The following is a 20158-nucleotide window of genomic DNA, read 5'->3' on the forward strand; positions in this document are numbered from 1 at the left end:
AATGTCAACAGTATTACGACAGCACTGGTGGGGTCCTTCGAAGATAGTTGTCCTCTTCGGGTAATTAGCCCAGGAAAAACCCTGCTTGACCGGGGAGATTCGTAATATTGGGAAAGAGGTCCGCAGACTGTTTAACAGAGCACGTCGTAAAAAAGCGGAAGTTTATTGGGATGTGTATTACACACGGCTCAAGGAATACAATAGAAATACCAGAGCAGCAAAACGTGCTTCCTGGAAGATAAAAAAGTTTCTCTCAAAAACCCATGTTCAAACTGAAACTTTAGTACACGACATGGGAATGAGAGCAGAGACAACGGCGGACATGTTGAGGCTTTTGATGAAAACCCATTTTCCACGGAATACGAAGGGACTCACGGAGAAACCGGAATCTTACTAGGTTTACAATTACGGAATTTATGGTGAAGGAATCCTTGAGCCACCCGGACCTGTTGGAATATTTCCGGCGTTACTACAGAAAGAGGCAGACTATCTGGCGTCTCATCTGGCCAAAATTTTCACAGCGTCCCTAGGACTTACATATACTCCGAAAGCCTGGCAGGAGGCAAGGGTGGTGTTTATACCCAAGCCCGGCAAGGCAAGTTATGCGACACCAAAGTCCTACAGACCCATAAGCCTTACGTCCTTTCTATTCAAAACCATGCAACGTATTGTGGACAGCATGATAAAGAGTAGGACATCCAGCGAACTGCTCAAATACAAACAGCAGGTCTATGTCAAGGAAAGGTCGGTAGAGACTGCCCTGCACGAGGTTGTGCATAAAATAGAAGAATCCTTCGATGTCAAAACATACACCCTGGCGGTATGCATTGACATCGAGGGGGCTTTTAACAATGTGCGGATCGACACATTGATCCAATCCTTAGACCAGTACCGGGTGAACCCGGTCCTTAAAGACTGGATAAACCATATGCTAAGGAACCATCCACCTGTGTGTCCCATGGCATAAATATAAGGGTGAAAGTGGCACAGGGCACGCCACAGGGGGGCATTTTACCGCCACTCCTATGGGTGACTACCATAAATGACCTATTACGGATGCTGACTGAGGAGGGATTTGAATCCGTCTGCTACGCAGACGATGTTATAATACTTCTAAGGGGTAAGGATCCGAACGAGTTATGCAAAAGCGCCGAAAGGGTCTCGCATATGGCATATGACTGGGCTAGGCCCAGAGGTCTCAATGTTAGCCCAGAGAAAACTGAAATATGCCTGTTCACGAGGAAGATGAAGGTGGGCCAATTTAACGCACCACGTTTCCTCAATAAGACGATTTCGATATCTGGCAAGGTCAAATACTTAGGTGTGATCTTGAAACTGAATTGGAAGTGTCGCATTTAGGAGAGTACTGAGAAGGCTCACAGATGTTGGGCACTATGTAGACGGGCCGTAGACTCGAAATGGAGCCTGAATCCTAGGATAATCGAATGCCTCTACAGAAGCGTGATTAGACCAATACTTACTTACGCCTCAGTAGTTTAGTGGACTGCTATGGAGAAAAAGTGCAACATAAGCACCATACAACAGAAGTTCAGAGAACATGTTGTCTTGGCATAGGCGGAGCGATGAGGACCACGCCCACTAGGGCACTGGAAACTATTCCAGATATCCGACCCATTGACATACAGATTAAGTGTGAGGCAGCCACTGCGGCTATGAGACTTAAGGCGATGTGAGAATGGATTGAGGATGGGAGCTGCTCATACCAACGCCGGATAATCGAGGCGACGATAGGAAACCTGGAAGGAAGGGAAGAAGTTTCCGATCGGATACCTGAGATGAACCTTGAAGTCGAGTGCGAGGCATGCGCTGCCATTGGCACAGTCTTGGATTGACGGAACCCTAGTATTGCCATCTGGAAGATCATATTACGTGGATGGATCAAAGCTAGAGGACAGAGTGGACCTGGGGGTCTACATTGAGAACCCAGCGACTGAGATCTGTTTTAGACTGCCACACCATAATACGGTTCTGCAGGCGGAGATCCGGGCGATCACGGAGTGCGTGAAGTGGTGTGGTGCTAACGCGAGGACATCTAGTGTGAACATTTTTAACGACAGTAAAGTTGCCATAAGGGCAATAACAACCAGGACGGTAAGGTCACGGACATTCTTGCACTGTAAGAAGGAGATTAACGCCTTCTCTGAGGATGGCAAAATCCGCATCGTTTGGGTGCCGGGCCATAACGGAGTAAGGGGAAATGAAAGGGCAGACGATTTGGCGGTGAAGGCCAGAGGACTGCCGTCAATAAACTTGGTTAACTCGAAGCCTTTCGGGTCGACGCAGTCCGAGTTAAGGGAGTGGGCGACGAATGCGCATGCAACATTGTGGAACAGCGAAACGGTCGGTAGGACGCCGAAAATGCTATGGGGGGATCCAGATCGTGAGAAGACGAGATTATCATTGAAAGGAAGTAAGAAGGGGGTCTGTATAGCTATTGGAATCATAACGGGACACATAGGACTACGAGCTCACTTGTGTAAAATCAATGCGCAAGTGATAGCATGTGTAGAGCATGCGGGGAAAATGATGAGACGTTGGAGCATTTCCTTTGTTATTGTCCGGCTTTCGCGTCTAACAGATACCGGCACTTGGGTGGAGACACAATACCAGACATGAACCAACTTACGGGAGCTGTATTGAAAACAATTAAGGATTTTGTAAGTAGCACGGAATTCCTAACTTACAATTTTCTTTTTAGAGGTTACTTTATAGTTTTTAGATTACTGGCTTAGGTGTATGTCCATAGTGTCATGGGGCGGATTAATATCTGCATCCTCTTTTCAACCTAATATATGCGGGTTTTAATGGTAATAATATGAAACCTTTGGTCATAGTGTTAATGTTTTAGTCGAATAAAACATGCGACACATTTTTGACTTAAACTTATTGCGCTATAAATCAATAGTGAAAATTGATCTACTTCGGCTCATGCTTGAATGTAGCACATATTGAAATGTCTGTTAAGTAGACATGGTGTCATTTTAATGAGAGTTTAAAGCAAGTGGGTGAAGTTTTGAGTATTTCTCAATAACAAACAACAATAGAGGATAGCATCATAAAGTTGAATGAAAAGCTGATGCTGTAACTCTCTCTCCCACATCAGGGCACTAAATCTTTGCCTATTCAAATGTTTGCAAATGAAACAAAATAAAATATGAGAATGATATTTGGTATGCAATACTCACTCTATGATTTTTATAGACCAAAATTTTTAAACCATTAACTCAAATTTTCTATGATGATGAAATTTCAACTGCAACTTTATTCTGTTTTTTTTTTTTTTGAAAATAATTTTTTAATGCCTTCTATGACCTTGAGAGTCAATTGCCAAGTCATACATTTCCATAAATTGGTAATTCACTTAATTTCCCCGAGGATTAACTATTCTCATTCTCTTATTATTGGGCATTCAGTTGCATGGTGAAGAACAAGAACTTTTCTCACTGTGCGATTGTGACGACAAGTAAACAAAACCAGACATACCCACACGCAAAAACGTTCACACTTTTTTGTTTATTCTAAACACTACGGCGACAACGACGATGATGGTGGCTATTTTTACGGAAACCAACGAGAAAAAAAACCGTGTGAAACAATTTCCCGATGAATTCATCAAAACTATGTTTCATTACCCGCGCGCGTTTAACCCGAAATTAATTCCGTCAGTGCCCACTGACAGCCACGATCTACTGAATGCTCTACGGCCAGACAAAGACGAATCTTGGCGGCATTCATTAGACGCCACACCAAGTCATTCATATATGCACCGCGAGAGGTGCGGCTGATCGATAGATGGTGGGGATGTTTGGATGCTAGCCTTAGCCAGCACAAGCAGCCAACATCTTTTAGGTGGCTAAATTTCGTTCAAAATCTCTGTCGCCTCTAAGATACGATTGATATGAAGATGAGATGAAAGAAAACGAATGCCCCCACAACATACATTGTGCATTAATGTACAAGGCAGCAGCTCTCTCCATAGGCAAACCTATTGAACTCTCACTCGCTCGCTCACTCGGTCGCTCTCTTTTCGTTCTGCCGCTCTATGCATTTTTGTTACGTGGGGATGATTATGATGGTGATGATGATGACACAAAAGAGTTTTTTATGTTTCAAGTTTCATGTCAAACGCCCACACAAAGCCATCAAAGTGACATATGTTAAGGTATTAAGAAGCGAGTGTATGTATGCTGAGCACATACACACACACACAATATGATATGTTGTCGTGCCCCCAAGTAGATGGTTATTCAGTGTTACCAAACAGTTTTTAAACTTTAGCAAGGAAATGTGTTAAACATTTTTAAAATATTATGTGTATCTATAAAACATAAAACAAAAATTATAACAAATATTAAATTAATATTCATTTTATATATACTTATAGACCGATCTTCCGATGTAGGGTCTTAAGTCAGTTATGCTGCATTTATTACCTGATTTTGGTGAAATAGGGAACTGTGGCCCCGCCATCTACACTAAAAATGGTCTATAGAGGACCATATTTTGATATAGCTGTCATATATTGTAGATCGATCTGCCGATTTAGGGTCTTAAACCCATTAAAGCCGCATTTATTGCCCGATTTCTAGGCACCGCGTAACTTCAACTGGAATTGATCCACATTGGACCATATTTCGTTATTTGTGACATATTGATCGATCTGCTGACATAGGATCTCGGCCCCGTAAAAGCCGCATATATTATCCGATTACGCTGGAATTTGAAATAGTGAGTTGAACTAAGACGCCCGACATCTGACCAAACATGGCCCAGGTCGGACTGTATTAAGATATAGATGCCATATAGACCGATCTGTTGAAATAGATCCCATGGCCCGTAAAAGACGAAATTATTGAAAGCCTCTCTTCATTCTACCAGAATATGGTCCAGATCAGACCTTATTTAGAAAAAGCTGTTATATAGACTGATTTCGCTGAATCTGTGACTTGTACAAGAGTTCTAGGCAACTGAACCAAAGACCAGCCCATATTTGGATGAAATTGTGAATATGGAAGTGGCGCTATAATAAAATATTCACAGATAAAACTAATTTTGAAAAACAACAACTTTGGTCGAAAAAAAACTACTACAAAAGTTGTTAATTTTACTGCAACAATTTATTTTGAATCTCAACGAAAGTACAAATTTGTTGTTTAAAGGCACTCTTTGAAGCCAACATGTAACTACAACAACAATATATCCATAAGCAAGGCAAAAAACAATCTAACCAGCCGACGCATAACTCGGTGCCGTAGAGTATTGAGAACTCATGATCTCATGTTTGGTAATCTTGCACGCATCCTCTAGCCTACCGACATCATCTTCCATTTCATTTCGCTTCATTCCATTTCACTTCATTCCATTTCATTTCACTTCATTCCATTTCATTTCACCTCATTCCATTCCATTTCACTTCACTTCATTTCATTTTATTATTTTATTTCATTTCATTTCATTTTATTTCATTTCATTTCATTTCATTTTATTTTATTTTATTTTATTTTATTTTATTTTATTTTATTTTATTTTATTTTATTTTATTTTATTTTATTTTATTTTATTTTATTTTATTTTATTTTATTTTATTTTATTTTATTTTATTTTATTTTATTTTATTTTATTTTATTTTATTTTATTTTATTTTATTTTATTTTATTTTATTTTATTTTATTTTATTTTATTTTATTTTATTTTATTTTATTTTATTTTATTTTATTTTATTTTATTTTATTTTATTTTATTTTATTTTATTTTATTTTATTTTATTTTATTTTATTTTATTTTATTTTATTTTATTTTATTTTATTTTATTTTATTTTATTTTATTTTATTTTATTTTATTTTATTTTATTTTATTTTATTTTATTTTATTTTATTTTATTTTATTTTATTTTATTTTATTTTATTTTATTTCACTTCATTTTATTTTCATTTATTTTATTTAATTTCATTATAATTGAATATAATTTACATAATTATTTTAAATCTTGTTTTACTTTATTTAATTTTTTTATTTTATGTCAATCTCATTCTTGGTTCATATCATAACAAACCGGCAACTCTATTGCTTTCCCCAACGAAACGAAGTGAGCAACAAACTACGGTCATAGTAGGTAAAAAAAAAACAACAACAAACCAACGACAGCAGCCTCATCAGATCACTCGTTGTGAATGGTGAGTTTTGTGCTACTGTGAGTATGAGTACACGAGCAAGTACCCCTGACATCATAGACTGGTTGACTTGGCCGATTGTATTCTCCGTTCTGGCCTGTGATGTGCTGTTTGAAAGTGAAATGCACAAAGCCAACGACGAGAAAGAGAGAGTCGTGTCGTATGTATGGATGTTCGTACCACTAGCTAATTTTTATCTTTGTGTGTGTGTACATGTATGTGTTTATGTTTCTTCTGTTCTGTTAAGGGCTGTGCACATTCTCTACTTATTGCCCTCGGCCACTAAATTGACCTAATTACACATGTGAGAGTATGAATAATGCAAGGAGGTAACAAGCCAGCCACTGAGCCAACTAACCAACATTAACAAAAGAGTGTCCACACACACACACAAACACACCCCACAAACTAACGAGATAATGTCATGTTGTCTAAAGAACAATGAAGTCCGACATTGGTTTCTTAATATGAGCTTCCGGAATCAGTTTGCATTTTTGACAACCATGGCGTAAAGAAACGAAAAAAAAGGAATATCGCATGAAACAGCTGATTAAAGTTCAACGTTACACACATACACACACAAGACCTCATAAACAAAGATAACTAATGTTTTTCATGTCGTCCTCAATCCATAGCTAATCAGTGTATGATAGAATGCCTAGAGCATTAAGTGAACAGCAATTTCAAAGTCCAATTGATGTGCTGGATAAAATCTAGCAAATGTATATTAACGCAAAGAGACTAGGACACTTAAATATCTTTAAGGATAAGGCATGAATTCTTTAGGCTGAATAAGCCACTGGCTTAATTTAGAGTAAACTACGGTTTGAGCTGTAGGTACAAGAATGTAGGTATTTAAATTCAATCTTCTACTCACTTTTTGCTGCCAAAATTTCTGCCTAACCGGGTAAAAAATTTACATTTTGTGAGTTCAAGACAATTAATTGGGACATAATCCAAACTATTTCTAAATATGGGCCGATTTAAACCATATGCGGAACAATAATTGAGAGTTATAATACAACTTACTTTTCCCCATGATACCCTATTTAACTATCTATGATAAAAAGGCGCCTCCCGTTTGCATAAGATTTCTATTAGCGGGCATAAAAAGCCTCAGAAATGAATTGATGAGGACCTTTAAAGTTACTGCATAAAATTCCAGTGCACCGAAACCAATATGCTCTTCCACCTTCACTCCACAAGTCATTAAAATTGTGCAGGCATAGTTCTCTTACACAAATTAGAAGTACGAGCGTGCTAAGTTCGACCGGGCCGAATCTTATATACCCTCCACCATGGAGGAATCTTATATACCCTCCACAAAGAATATTGAAGAAGAACTGTTATGATATTGAAGATATATAAGTTATTGTCCAATGCCGAACATTGTAAATAGAAGTCATTGTGTAATATTTCAGTTCATTCGGATAAGAAATGCGCCTTGTAGGGGCTCAAGAAGCAAAATCGGGAGATCGGTTGACATGGGAGCTGTATCAAGTTACTGATCGATTCAGACTATATTAGAGACGTAAGTTGAAGATCATGAGAAAAGCCGTTTTACAAAATTTCTACCAAATCGGATGAGAATTGCGCCCTCTAGAGGCTCAAGAAGTCAAGATCCCAGATCAGTTTATATGACAGCTATATCAGGTTATGTACCGATTTGCGTCTTACTTAGCACAGTTATTAAAAGTCATAACAAAACACATCATGCAAAATTTCAGCCAAATCGGATGAGAATTGCGCCCTCCAGCGGCTCAAGAAGTCAAGATCCCAGATCGGTAGGTATAGGGCAGCTATACCAGATTATGAACCGATTTGAATCACACATAACACAGTTGTTGGAAGTGATACCAAAACACCACGTGCAAAATTACATCCAAATCGGATAAGAATTGTGCCCTGCAGAGGCTGAAGAAATCAAGACCCATGATCGGTTTATATGGCAGCTATATCAGGTTATGAATCTATTTGAACCATACTTAGCGCAGTTGTTGGAAGTGATACCAAAACACCACGTGCAAAGTCAGTCAAATAGGATGAGAATTGCGCCCTCTTGAAGCTCAAGAAGTCAAGACCCAAGATCGGCTAATATGGCAACTATATCAAAACGAACCGATATGGCCCATTTACAATCCCAACCGACCTACACTAAAAAGAAGTATTTGTGCAAATTCGGCTTTTCCGGGCTTAATACCCATAATCGACAGTTCAGTAATCGGGCAACTATATTCAAATATGGCAAATACGGTCCTAATTGAACTCACAATTTCAAATTTCAGCGAAATAGAGTATTAAATGAACCTTTTATCGGTCTATATGGTAGCTATATGTAAATATAATCTGATCTGGACCATATTAGGATCGGATGTTGACGGGCCTAATAGAACTCACTGTTGCAAATTTCAGCGAAATCGAGTATTAAATGCATGGATTAGAACCCTAAATCGGCAGATCGGTCTATAGGGTAATTATATGTAACTATGGTACTATATGAACCATATTCGACTCGGATATCGATAGGCCTAATAAAATTTTCACAGATTGTGGGGAGTGGTCCGAAATGAGCAATAGGCTCTATAATTTTTTGATATCTCAAGGTGGGGGGGGGGGCGGACCTTCCCCATTTCCCCAAAAGTACCACCCAAAAATAAAAATAGACCGATCGGGTCAAATGAAAGATATTAGGGAGTAGAATACAAATTTAATATTAAAATTTGGGTCCAAGAACCTAGGGGGTTGCCCGGACCCCAAAACCGCTTCAACTAGGCATATTCGATGATAATGACAATATGGGACTCGAATGAAAGGTATTCGGGAGTAGATTAAGAAAATTATCAGGAAAGTGGAATAGGCTATATAATTTGTCGATATTGGAAGGGGGCGGACCCTCCCCCGTTACCCCAAAAACACAACCCAAAATCAAGGTGGATCGATCGGGACGATATGGGTATCAAATGAAAGGTATTGGAGAGTAGAATATGAATATGGTATTAAAAATTGGGTCCAAGGAACCCAGGGGCCACTCCAATTCCAAAAGTTCCAATATGGGACTCAAATGAAAGGTATTTGTGAGAAGATTACGAATATGACATAAAAAATTATGTCTAAGTATTTGCGGTTCGCACCACAAATGAAAGGTATTTGGGAGAAGATTACGAATATGGCATAACAAATTATGTGGGGGGGGGGGCGGACCTTCCCCATTTCCCCAAAAGTACCACCCAAAAATAAAAATAGACCGATCGGGTCAAATGAAAGATATTAGGGAGTAGAATACAAATTTAATATTAAAATTTGGGTCCAAGAACCTAGGGGGTTGCCCGGACCCCAAAACCCCTTCAACTAGGCATATTCGATGATAATGACAATATGGGACTCGAATGAAAGGTATTCGGGAGTAGATTAAGAAAATTATCAGGAAAGTGGAATAGGCTATATAATTTGTCGATATTGGAAGGGGGCGGACCCTCCCCCGTTACCCCAAAAACACAACCCAAAATCAAGGTGGATCGATCGGGACGATATGGGTATCAAATGAAAGGTATTGGAGAGTAGAATATGAATATGGTATTAAAAATTGGGTCCAAGGAACCCAGGGGCCACTCCAATTCCAAAAGTTCCAATATGGGACTCAAATGAAAGGTATTTGTGAGAAGATTACGAATATGACATAAAAAATTATGTCTAAGTATTTGCGGTTCGCACCACAAATGAAAGGTATTTGGGAGAAGATTACGAATATGGCATAAAAAATTATGTGGGGGGGGGGGCGGACCTTCCCCATTTCCCCAAAAGTACCACCCAAAAATAAAAATAGACCGATCGGGTCAAATGAAAGATATTAGGGAGTAGAATACAAATTTAATATTAAAATTTGGGTCCAAGAACCTAGGGGGTTGCCCGGACCCCAAAACCCCTTCAACTAGGCATATTCGATGATAATGACAATATGGGACTCGAATGAAAGGTATTCGGGAGTAGATTAAGAAAATTATCAGGAAAGTGGAATAGGCTATATAATTTGTCGATATTGGAAGGGGGCGGACCCTCCCCCGTTACCCCAAAAACACAACCCAAAATCAAGGTGGATCGATCGGGACGATATGGGTATCAAATGAAAGGTATTGGAGAGTAGAATATGAATATGGTATTAAAAATTGGGTCCAAGGAACCCAGGGGCCACTCCAATTCCAAAAGTTCCAATATGGGACTCAAATGAAAGGTATTTGTGAGAAGATTACGAATATGACATAAAAAATTATGTCTAAGTATTTGCGGTTCGCACCACAAATGAAAGGTATTTGGGAGAAGATTACGAATATGGCATAAAAAATTATGTCTAAGTATTTGCGGGTCGCCCCACCCCCAAAGGGAGTTTTCATAGCTATATAATACTCAAATGAAAGGTATTTGGGAGTTGATTACGAATGTGACAATAAATTTTGTGACCAAAAATCTAAGTGGCGCTTTACCTCCATTTTTAGAGGTGTAGCGCCTCCAATAGATTATTTGACCAATTAAAACAATGGGGGATCAAATGATAGATATTTTTGAGTACAGTGCTCAAGTGGCAGATGGAGTGTGGCGCAAAAAATGCAAGTTTTGCCCATGAACATTCCACTAAGAAACAGGGGCAAACTTCTCACATATCAATGAGTGCAGTCCGATTCAAGTTCAAGCTCAATGATAAGGGGCCTCCTTTTTATAGCCTAGTCCGAACGGCGTGCCGCAGTGCGACACCTCTTTGGAGAGAAGTTTTACATGGCATAGTACCTCACAAATGTTGCCAGCATTCGGAGGGGAAAACCACCGCGGAAAATTTGTTCTGATGGTCTCGGCAGGATTCGAACCCAGGCGTTCAGTGTCATAGGCGGACATGCTAACCTCTACGCTATGGAGTGTGGCGCACAACCCTCATATAGACACCCTTCACCAAACGGCTGTATACACCAATCACGACAATATGGGATTATATTAAAGGTATAAGATTGTGGACTACGAATCTGATATCTTCATTCTGCTCATATATCTAGTGAACCACCTCACCCCAGAACAGTTCATTAAACATAATGACCTAGCAGGACACTGTGTGATTTAAACAATGTGTGGGGACACAAATAAATGTAGGCCGCCATACCCCAAAAATTATGACGTTCATCGTGATAGGAGGAGTTGCAAACCTTAACGTTAAGATTACAACCATTTTGGCTAATTAGTCCTTCACCACAGAATATCGTTTAATATGGCAATTTGATTTGATTTAAAAAAAAAGACTAAATGATGTCTTTTTAATAGGTAGTCATATGGTCATTTTTAGACAACTACCTGACGATGGGCAATAGACGTTAAGCCACTCCAAGTAGGTAATAGCATTAACATTTATGCTAGCGCCATCTACTGGCTGTTTTCAAATGGATTTAGTTGATCCAAATGAAAACAGCCAGTAAATGGCGCTAATTTGGAAAAGTCAACATGAACAGAAAGAGGACAGAGTGGTCAAAATTGATCATACAGCATTTATCTTCGTTATGGCTTCGTTGCGGTTGTTTGCGGTATTATCTTGATATAGCCCCCATATAGACCGATCGGCTGATTTAGGGTCTAAGGCCCATAAAACCCACATTTAATATCCGATTTTGCTGAAATTTGCGAAAGTGAGTTGTGTTAGGCCCTTCGACATCCTTCGTCAGTTTGGCTCAGATCGGTCCAGATGTGGGTATAGCTGCCATATAGACCGATCCTCCGATTCAGGGTCTTAGGCCCATAAAAACCACATTTATTATCCGATTTTGATGAAATTTGGGACAGTGAGTTGTCTTGGGCCCATTAACATCTTCCTCTAATTTGGCCTTGATCGGTTCAGATTTGGATATAGCTGTCATATAGACCGATCTCTCGATTTGAGGTTTTGGGCCCATAAAAGGCGCATTTTTTCGTCTCGTCGAATCGTCGAGATTTGGGACAGTGCGTTGTATTAGACTTTTCGACATTTTTCTGCAACTTGGCCCAAATAGGTCCAGATTAGGATATAGCTGCCATGTAGACCGATATCTTGATTTAAAGTCTTGGGTCCATAAAAGGCGCATTTATAATCCGATTTCGGAGATGGGTAGGGCAATTTAAGCGAAATTTTGTTAGCTCACTTACATTAACCTAAAATGAAAAATTTGATATCAGAATCTGAGGTGGGGTGTCTAGGAGGGCTGCCAACTCCCGAAACCCGCCAAAGAATTTATAGACTAATCACTACAATATGGGTATCAAATTAAAGGTGTTTGGGGGTAGAAAACGAACCTGATAGTCAATTGTGGGACAAAGTATTTCGTGGTCACCTCACCCCCAAAAAAACCCCTAAAATCGGACATATTTACTGACCATTGCAATGTGGGGTTTAAATGAGATGTATTTGAGAGTAGAATAAAAAAAATCCACAAGGAAAATTGGAATAAATGTTCAACTGAAATGGGGCAGAAATTTCCAAATTTAGAGTACTTCTCTCCAACATAGCATTATTAGGCGCAGCTGAGCGGGCCGGGCTCAGCTAGACTTCTATTATATTAAAATGAAATTGTTGTGCAATGTTTGTTTGTTTGTCTGTTCCGTATAGACTTAAAAAAGACTGAACCGATATTCATGAAATTTTCACAGAATAATCCCGTGGTGAATATGGTACTAAATTTTTTGATATATGAAGGGGGGTCGGACCCTCCCCCTTACCCTAATTTTCAAAAACGCCAGATCTCGAAGATGAGTGGTGCGATTTAAGCTAAATTGTGTGTGCCCTCTTATAGTACCCTGAAAACACAAATTTGGTATCTAAATTTCGAATGGGGTACCTAGGGGGCCGACCCACCCCCAAAACCTACCAAATATATGTAAAGACCAATCATGGCAATATGGGACTCAAATGAAAGGTATTCAAGTTTAGAAAACTTATCTGATAGCCAATTGTCAGACCAACTGTTTAGGGGACCACCCCAACCCCCAAAACCCCCCCCCCCAAAATCGGACATATTTAACGACCATGGCAATATGGGACTCAAATGAAAGGTATTTGCGAGTAGAATACGAATCTGATATCCAAATGTGGGACCAAGTTTCTGGGGGTTCTCCACTTCCCCAAAACACCCCCCAAATAGGACTTTTTTACTGACCATGGCAATATGGGGCTTAAATAAAATGATTTTCAGTGTATACGATACGCTGCTGATATACAAATGTGGAACCAAGTGTTTGGGGGGCGCCCCTCTCCCAAAATAACCCCCAAACAAGACAAATTTACGACCATAGCAATATGGGTCTCAAATGAAAGGTCTTTGGAAGTTCCGCACGAAACTGATATCAATATTCGGGAAAAAGTCTCTATGGGGCCACCCCACCCCCATGACACAACCTAAATAGGACGTTTTTGCTAACAATTGCAATATGGGGCTATTTTAGAGTAGAACATGAATCTCATAGATATTTTCAGAGTTAAGTCACCGAGTGCCGCCCCATCCCCCAAAACACACCCAAAACACACCCAAAACGCCCCCAAATCGAATATGTCTGCCTACTATGGAAATATGGGGCTCAAATTAAAGGTATTCGGGAGTAGACCACCACTCTGAATCACTCGGGACCAAATGTCTAGGGGACGTCCCACCCCCATAACAACCCCCAAATAGGACATATTTGCTCGCCATGAAAATTTGGGTCTTTAAGATAGTGGAGCTCTAAATTTATAGTTTTTTGGGGCCCTGGGGTATGGGCGCGGACATATTTGCTGACTTTTGCAATAAGGGGTTTAAGTGAAAGATATTTGAGATTATAAAACTAAGTTAATATCCAATTTTAAGGCCAATGGCAATATGGGGTTCAAATAAATGATATTTGACAGTAGAGCACAATGCTGATTTATTTTCAGGGCTAAGTGTTTGGGGGCGAAATATCTGAAAGGCCGTACTAACAGGACTTTTTACCTCACCGTGCCAGTATAGAGTTCAGATAAGATAAGAGAGTGAAAGAAGGCGCAGCGGAGCAGGCCCTGTCCAGCTGGTAGAATAATAAATAAATCCATGGTAGCGAGTATCCAAAGTTTCTTAATTTCTAAAAACAAAACTCAGTCCCTCAAAAGATTTGAACATTTTCACAGTATTCAATATGCCCTCGACATACATAGATCCACTATCCACCCTTAATTAGAAAATGATTTCTTATTGCATTGCGTAGAATGCATGCACACACACACACTCTCACACATACCTCATGAGCCCATGCTTCTGCATTCAATTTGGCAGCAGCATCGACACTTTCTTTGTTGCCCATGTTGAAGCGGCGTTGTTGTTGTTTGTGTTTTGTCTTAAAGTTTGCAAAAAGGTGATACAAGTGATGCGGCTGCCTGCTTTTATTGCGGCTCCTTAAGAGGGTTGCAGTTGCTTAAGGGAATATTCTTGATTTTGCTGTTTCGTATCCTTGTCCTTAAATATAAAAGAGTGTCGGATCGCTGTGGATATCAGCAAAGCGGTGAACTGGGTGTGATGATGATGACTTTGAGGTATATTCTAAACGAAACACTTTGGATTTGTTTTTTTTTTGGTTTTTTTTTAATTGCTGTTTTGTTGTTATTAAATTATAGCTAGGTTTTAATTGTTATTTAATTTACTTAGGATGTTGTAGGTCGTAGTAAATTGTTATTTTATTATATTTGAATTTAAATTTTCAAATTTGTATCTTCAATAATTTGTTGCACCTTTTTTTGAAGAAGGATTATGGAAAATACATACATTAAGGTTATATTGCTTTATTTCAAGGAGTTTTTATATTTGATTTTTATTCAAAAAAAATTAAAACACTCTTTTGTCGAGTTTGTTATCACTTTTAAGTTTTCATTTTGATACACTTTTCATATATTTCTGTGCACTTTATTCCATTTGATATTCTTCGCCATAGGTATAACTTTGATATTCTGTTGGTAACGTATAGAAATATTTACCAGAAATGTTGCACAGAAAGTCAGTCCTTGTCTGTCTATCTTTCTGACCGATCATTAAAGTGTTCAAAAGCTTTTTGTGATATGCATACTTTTTGATCCCTGAAGGCAAAATATGAAATATTATAGAAATCGGTTAAGGAGAAAGTACCATTTGATACCAAACAAGCAAAAAGGCGTTAAGTACGGCCGGGCCGAACTTTGGATGCCCACCACATTGGGTATATACGTGAACCACCTTTCGTCAAAATCCGGCGAAGAATGCATACCTTATGCCCCATACCAGCTATATCGAAATATGTTCTGATTTGGACCAAATACTAATAAGTACAAGTCAATGCATACACAATTGTGTATAACAAAATATTGGTCTTTTTGGCAGCTATATCCAACTCTAAACCGATCTGAACCATATATGACACTGATGTCGAAAAGCCTAACATAAGTCACTGTGTCAAATTTCATCGGATTATAAATTGCCTTTTATGGCCCCAAAACCTTAAATCGAGAGATCGGTCTATATGGCAGCTATATCCAAATCTGGACCGATCTGAGCCAAATTGGAGAAGAACATTGAAGGACCCAACACAACTCACTGTCTAAAATTTCGGCGACATCGGACAAAAAATTCGCCTTTACGGGCCCAAATTCTTAAATCGAGAGATCGGTCTCTATGGCAGCTATATTCAAATCTGCACCGATCTGAGCCATATTGCAGAAGTAAGTAGAGGGGTTCAATTTTACTCACTGTCCCAATTTTCAGCAAAATCGGATAATAAATGTGGATTTTATGGCCCCAAAACCTTAAATCGAGAGATCGGTCTATATGGCAGATATATCCAAATCTGAACCGATCTGAGCCAAATTGGAGAAGAACATCGAAGGACCCAACACAACTCACTGTCTAAAATTTCAGCGACATCGGACAAAAAATTCGCCTTTACGGGCCCAAATTCTTAAATCGAGAGATCGGTCTATATGGCAGCTATATTCAAATCTGAACCGATCTGAGCCATATTGCAGAAGTATGTAGAGGGGTTCAACTTTACTCACTGTCCCAATTTTCAGCCAAATCGGATAATAAATGTGGATTTTATGGGCTTAAGACCCTAAATCGGAGGATCGGTCTATATGGCAGCTATATTCAAATCTGAACCAATCTGGGGCAAATTGAGGAAGGATGTCAAAAGGTCTAACACAACTCACTGTCCCAAATTTCAGCGAAATCGGACTATAAATGCGCCTTTTATGGGCTTAAGACCTTAAATCGAGAGATCGGTCCAAATGGCAGCTATATTCAAATCTGAACCGATCTGGGGCAAATTGAGGAAGGATGTCAAAGCGTCTAACACAAATCACTGTCCCGAATTTCGGCGAAATCGGACAATAAATGCGCCTTTTATGGCCCAAAACCTTAAGAGAGAGATCGGTCTGGCCCGATCTGAGCCAAATCTGGACCGATCTGAGCCAAATTGAAGAGAGATGTCGAGTGGCCTAACACAGCCCACTGTCCCAAATATCAGCAAAATCGGACAATAAATGTTTTTTTTTGTGGTTTGGAGGTTACTGTAGCGCAGAGGTTTTCATGTTCGCCTATGACGCTGAACGCCTGGGTTCCAATCCTGGCGAGACCATCAAAAACATCTTTTCAGCGGTGGTTTTCCCCCTCCTAATGCTGGCAACATTTGTGAGGTACTATGCCATGTAAAACTTCTCTCTTAAGAGGTGTCGCACTGCGGCATGCCGTTCGGACTCGACTATAAAAAGGAGACCCCTTACCATTGAGCTTAAACTTGAATCGGACTGCACTCATTGATATGTGAGAAGTTTGCCCCTGTTCCTTAGTGGAATGTTCATGGGCATTTGTTGTATTTGTTGTTTTTTGTTTGTGCCCAAGGCCCTAAATCGGCGGATCGGTCTATATGGGGGCCTTTTCAAGATATAGACCGATATAGCCCATCTTCGAAATTAACCTGCTTATGGCCAAAAAAAGAATCTGTTCAAAATTTCACCTCAATATCTCTATTTTTATACCTTCCACCATAGGATGGGGGTATACTAATTTCGCCGTTATGTTTGTAACACCTCGGAATATGCGTCTAAGGCCCCATAAGGTATATATATTCTTGATCGTCATGTCATTTTAAGTCGATCTAGCCATGTCCGTCCGTCTGTTTGTCGAAAACACGCTAACTTTCGAAGGAGTAAAGCTAGCCGCTTGAAATTTTGCACAAATACTTTTTATTAGTATAGGTCATTTGGGATTGTAAAGGTGCCAAATCGGTTCATGTTTTGATATAGCTGCCATTTAAACCGATCTAGGATCTTGACTTCCTTAGCCTCTAGAGGGTACAATTCTCGTCCGATTTAACTGAAATTTTGCACGTGGTGTTTTCGTATTACTTCCAACAACTGCGCTAAGTATGGTTTAAATCGGTCCATATTTTGATATAGCTGCCATATAAACCGATCCTGGATCTTGACTTCTTGAGCCTCTAGAGGGCGCAGTTCTCGCCCGAGTTGACTGAAATTTTGCACGTGGTGTTTTAGTATCACTTCCAACAACAGCGCTAAGTATGGATTAAATCGGCCCATGTTTTGATATAACTGCCATATAAACCGATCTTAGATCTTGACTTCTTGAGCCAAAAGAGCGCGAAATTCTCGCCCGATTTGACTGGAATTTTGCATGAGGTGTTTTGTTATGCCTTCCAATAACTGTGCTAAGTATGGCGCAAATCGTTACATAACCGGATATAGCTGCCATATAAAGCGATCTTGGATCTTGACTTCTTGAGCCTCTAGAGGGCGCAAGTCTCATCCGATTTGGCAGACATTTTATACAACTGCTTCCTTCATGACCTTTAACATACGTGTCTAATATGGTCTGAATCGATCAATAGCTTAATACAGCTCCCATATAAACCTATTTCCCGATTTTGTGTCTTGAGCCCTTACAAGGCGCAATTCTTATCCGAAATGGACTGAAATATTACACAACGACTTCTATAATGTTCAGCATTCCATTCATTTATGGTCCGAATCGGACTCTAACTAGATATAGCTCCAATGGCATAACAGTTCTTATTCAATATTCTTTGTTTGTCTAAAAAGAGATACCGCGCATAGAACTCGACAAATGCGATCCATGGTGGAGGGTATATAAGATTCGGCCCGGCCGAACTTAGTACGCTCTTTTTTGTTTTAAGTCATATAAGCTCTATCTAACTCTCTTTCCGAAGTACCTATGAAGTGACAATTCACTGCAAAATGTGTTCTGGAAATTCAGAACACGGACGAGGTTGTTCCTTGTCATGTCATATTTATCCTTCACAATTGATTGCGTACTCAAAAATGCTTAGTTCGATTACTTGGAATATAGTGTGAGTCTTAGTTTTCCCATCACTGGTGTAAGGTCAATATTCCGTGAGATTACCAACAGAATGGCGAAGTAAGCACATATATCCCACAGTCCACGAGAAGGCTAGAAAAGTGTTTTTTAATGTCTTCGGTTTTTAGGCATGATTGTTTTGCCATAAGCGTGACATTTTTTTAAATCTTTCATTAATTTTGTGATGTATTGATTTTTTTGAATTTTTTTTTGATTATAATATTTTTTATCACTATTTGTGTTCACAGTTACTTTTCTTTGTCGCACCAAATTTGTTAAAATATATTTTTTTTGTTTTTTTTTTTTTAATTTCTGTTAAGCTTGCCCCTTAGCTTAGTTTTCTGTTTCACTTAAATTTTTTATATATATATTATTTTACTTTTCCTCGTTTTTAATTTATTCTTTATCTTCTACCAACTTTGCCTAAAGTGGTATGAATTACACATTTCTATGCATTGCAAATCTGTTCCAAGTTTCATTGCTTGTATACATGTGTGTGTGTGTGTACGCGAGTTCGAGTGCCAGTGTATGCATGTGTTTGTGTTTGTTGGACAAAGGTAAAAGTGACAGTTGCTTGTGGCGTTATTTGTTGTTATTCGCTCATTCGCTTTTTATGATTTGAGTTGTTTGAAAACGCAACTTCAATTGACTTTCCTTATCTTTGTTACAGATTGTGAGAGGTTAATGTTGTTGTTGTGATGGTTGTATACATTTTGTCTTCTTGTTCTTCATTTTTAGGATTAGTTGATGTTACAATAACGAATTGCATGCTCTGGTCCATATATCTCTCCACACACACTCTCTCTCTCTCTCTCTCTCGAGGTATTTCTACTCGTCACAGTTTGGTGGTTTCTTATGCTCTTTTTCTCGTTGTTTATTTATCTGGGTTCGTTGTTTCTGGACTCGTATGTTTGCACTCTCTTGTTCCGTTTTTCAAATGTTTTCTATTTAATTTATATTTATGTATGTATGTGTTTTATATGAGATATTTTAGTTTCACCAACTTTTTTACTACACAAAACATAATTTTTTCTTTTCAAAAATATATTACTTTTTCATTTATAATTGGTTCATATTTTTTGTTTTTATTTTCATTATATGGCACTCCCTTTTGAGGTTATATTTTTTCTCATGTTGTTTTGTGATGAAAAACAATTTTCCCTGGATTTTTATTGGTATTTTTTTATGCTTGCTTTGCTTTGCTTTTACGCACTCACTCACTTAAGTTATAGTTTTTTGACACCACTCTGCTATTTCTTTTTCTAATTGACTATTAATGCAGCAACCGCCGCCACCCTGTGTACGCACGCATTCACTTTCGTCCAACGGTGATATCTGGGTAAAACAGATTCTTGTGTAACGCCTTAAAGTATGCTATGCACTGGTTTTTGATGTTTCACTTCTCTATGAACTCTCGGGTGAATGGGTGTGTGTGTGTGGGTTTGTGTGAGTGTGTGATGGAGATGATGCTGTTCACTATATGCAATGTAATATCTCCGTCGCCGCTGTTAACGCTAACGTTGATATCAGCCACTGAATGTGCACTGACATTCTTGTTGTTTGTTTGAGAGCAAAGCACCACAAAAACAAGAAGAAGC

At 38.9% G+C, this 20158-nt stretch overlaps 1 protein-coding gene across 1 annotated transcript in view; it reads right to left on the bottom strand.

Annotated features, from left to right (window-relative positions):
- LOC131995530 (uncharacterized) overlaps window positions 1-20158 on the bottom strand; it is a 41297-nt gene that overhangs the window by 13702 nt on the left and 7437 nt on the right. Inside the window, exon 2 of the mRNA XM_059364231.1 lies at window positions 14443-14929. Coding sequence (XP_059220214.1) covers window positions 14443-14505 — 63 coding nt within the window. The 5' untranslated portion in view covers window positions 14506-14929. The remainder of the gene's footprint in view (window positions 1-14442; window positions 14930-20158) is intronic.

This window comes from Stomoxys calcitrans, chromosome 1, assembly GCF_963082655.1.
Source record: "Stomoxys calcitrans chromosome 1, idStoCalc2.1, whole genome shotgun sequence".
Lineage (NCBI taxonomy): Eukaryota > Metazoa > Arthropoda > Insecta > Diptera > Muscidae > Stomoxys > Stomoxys calcitrans.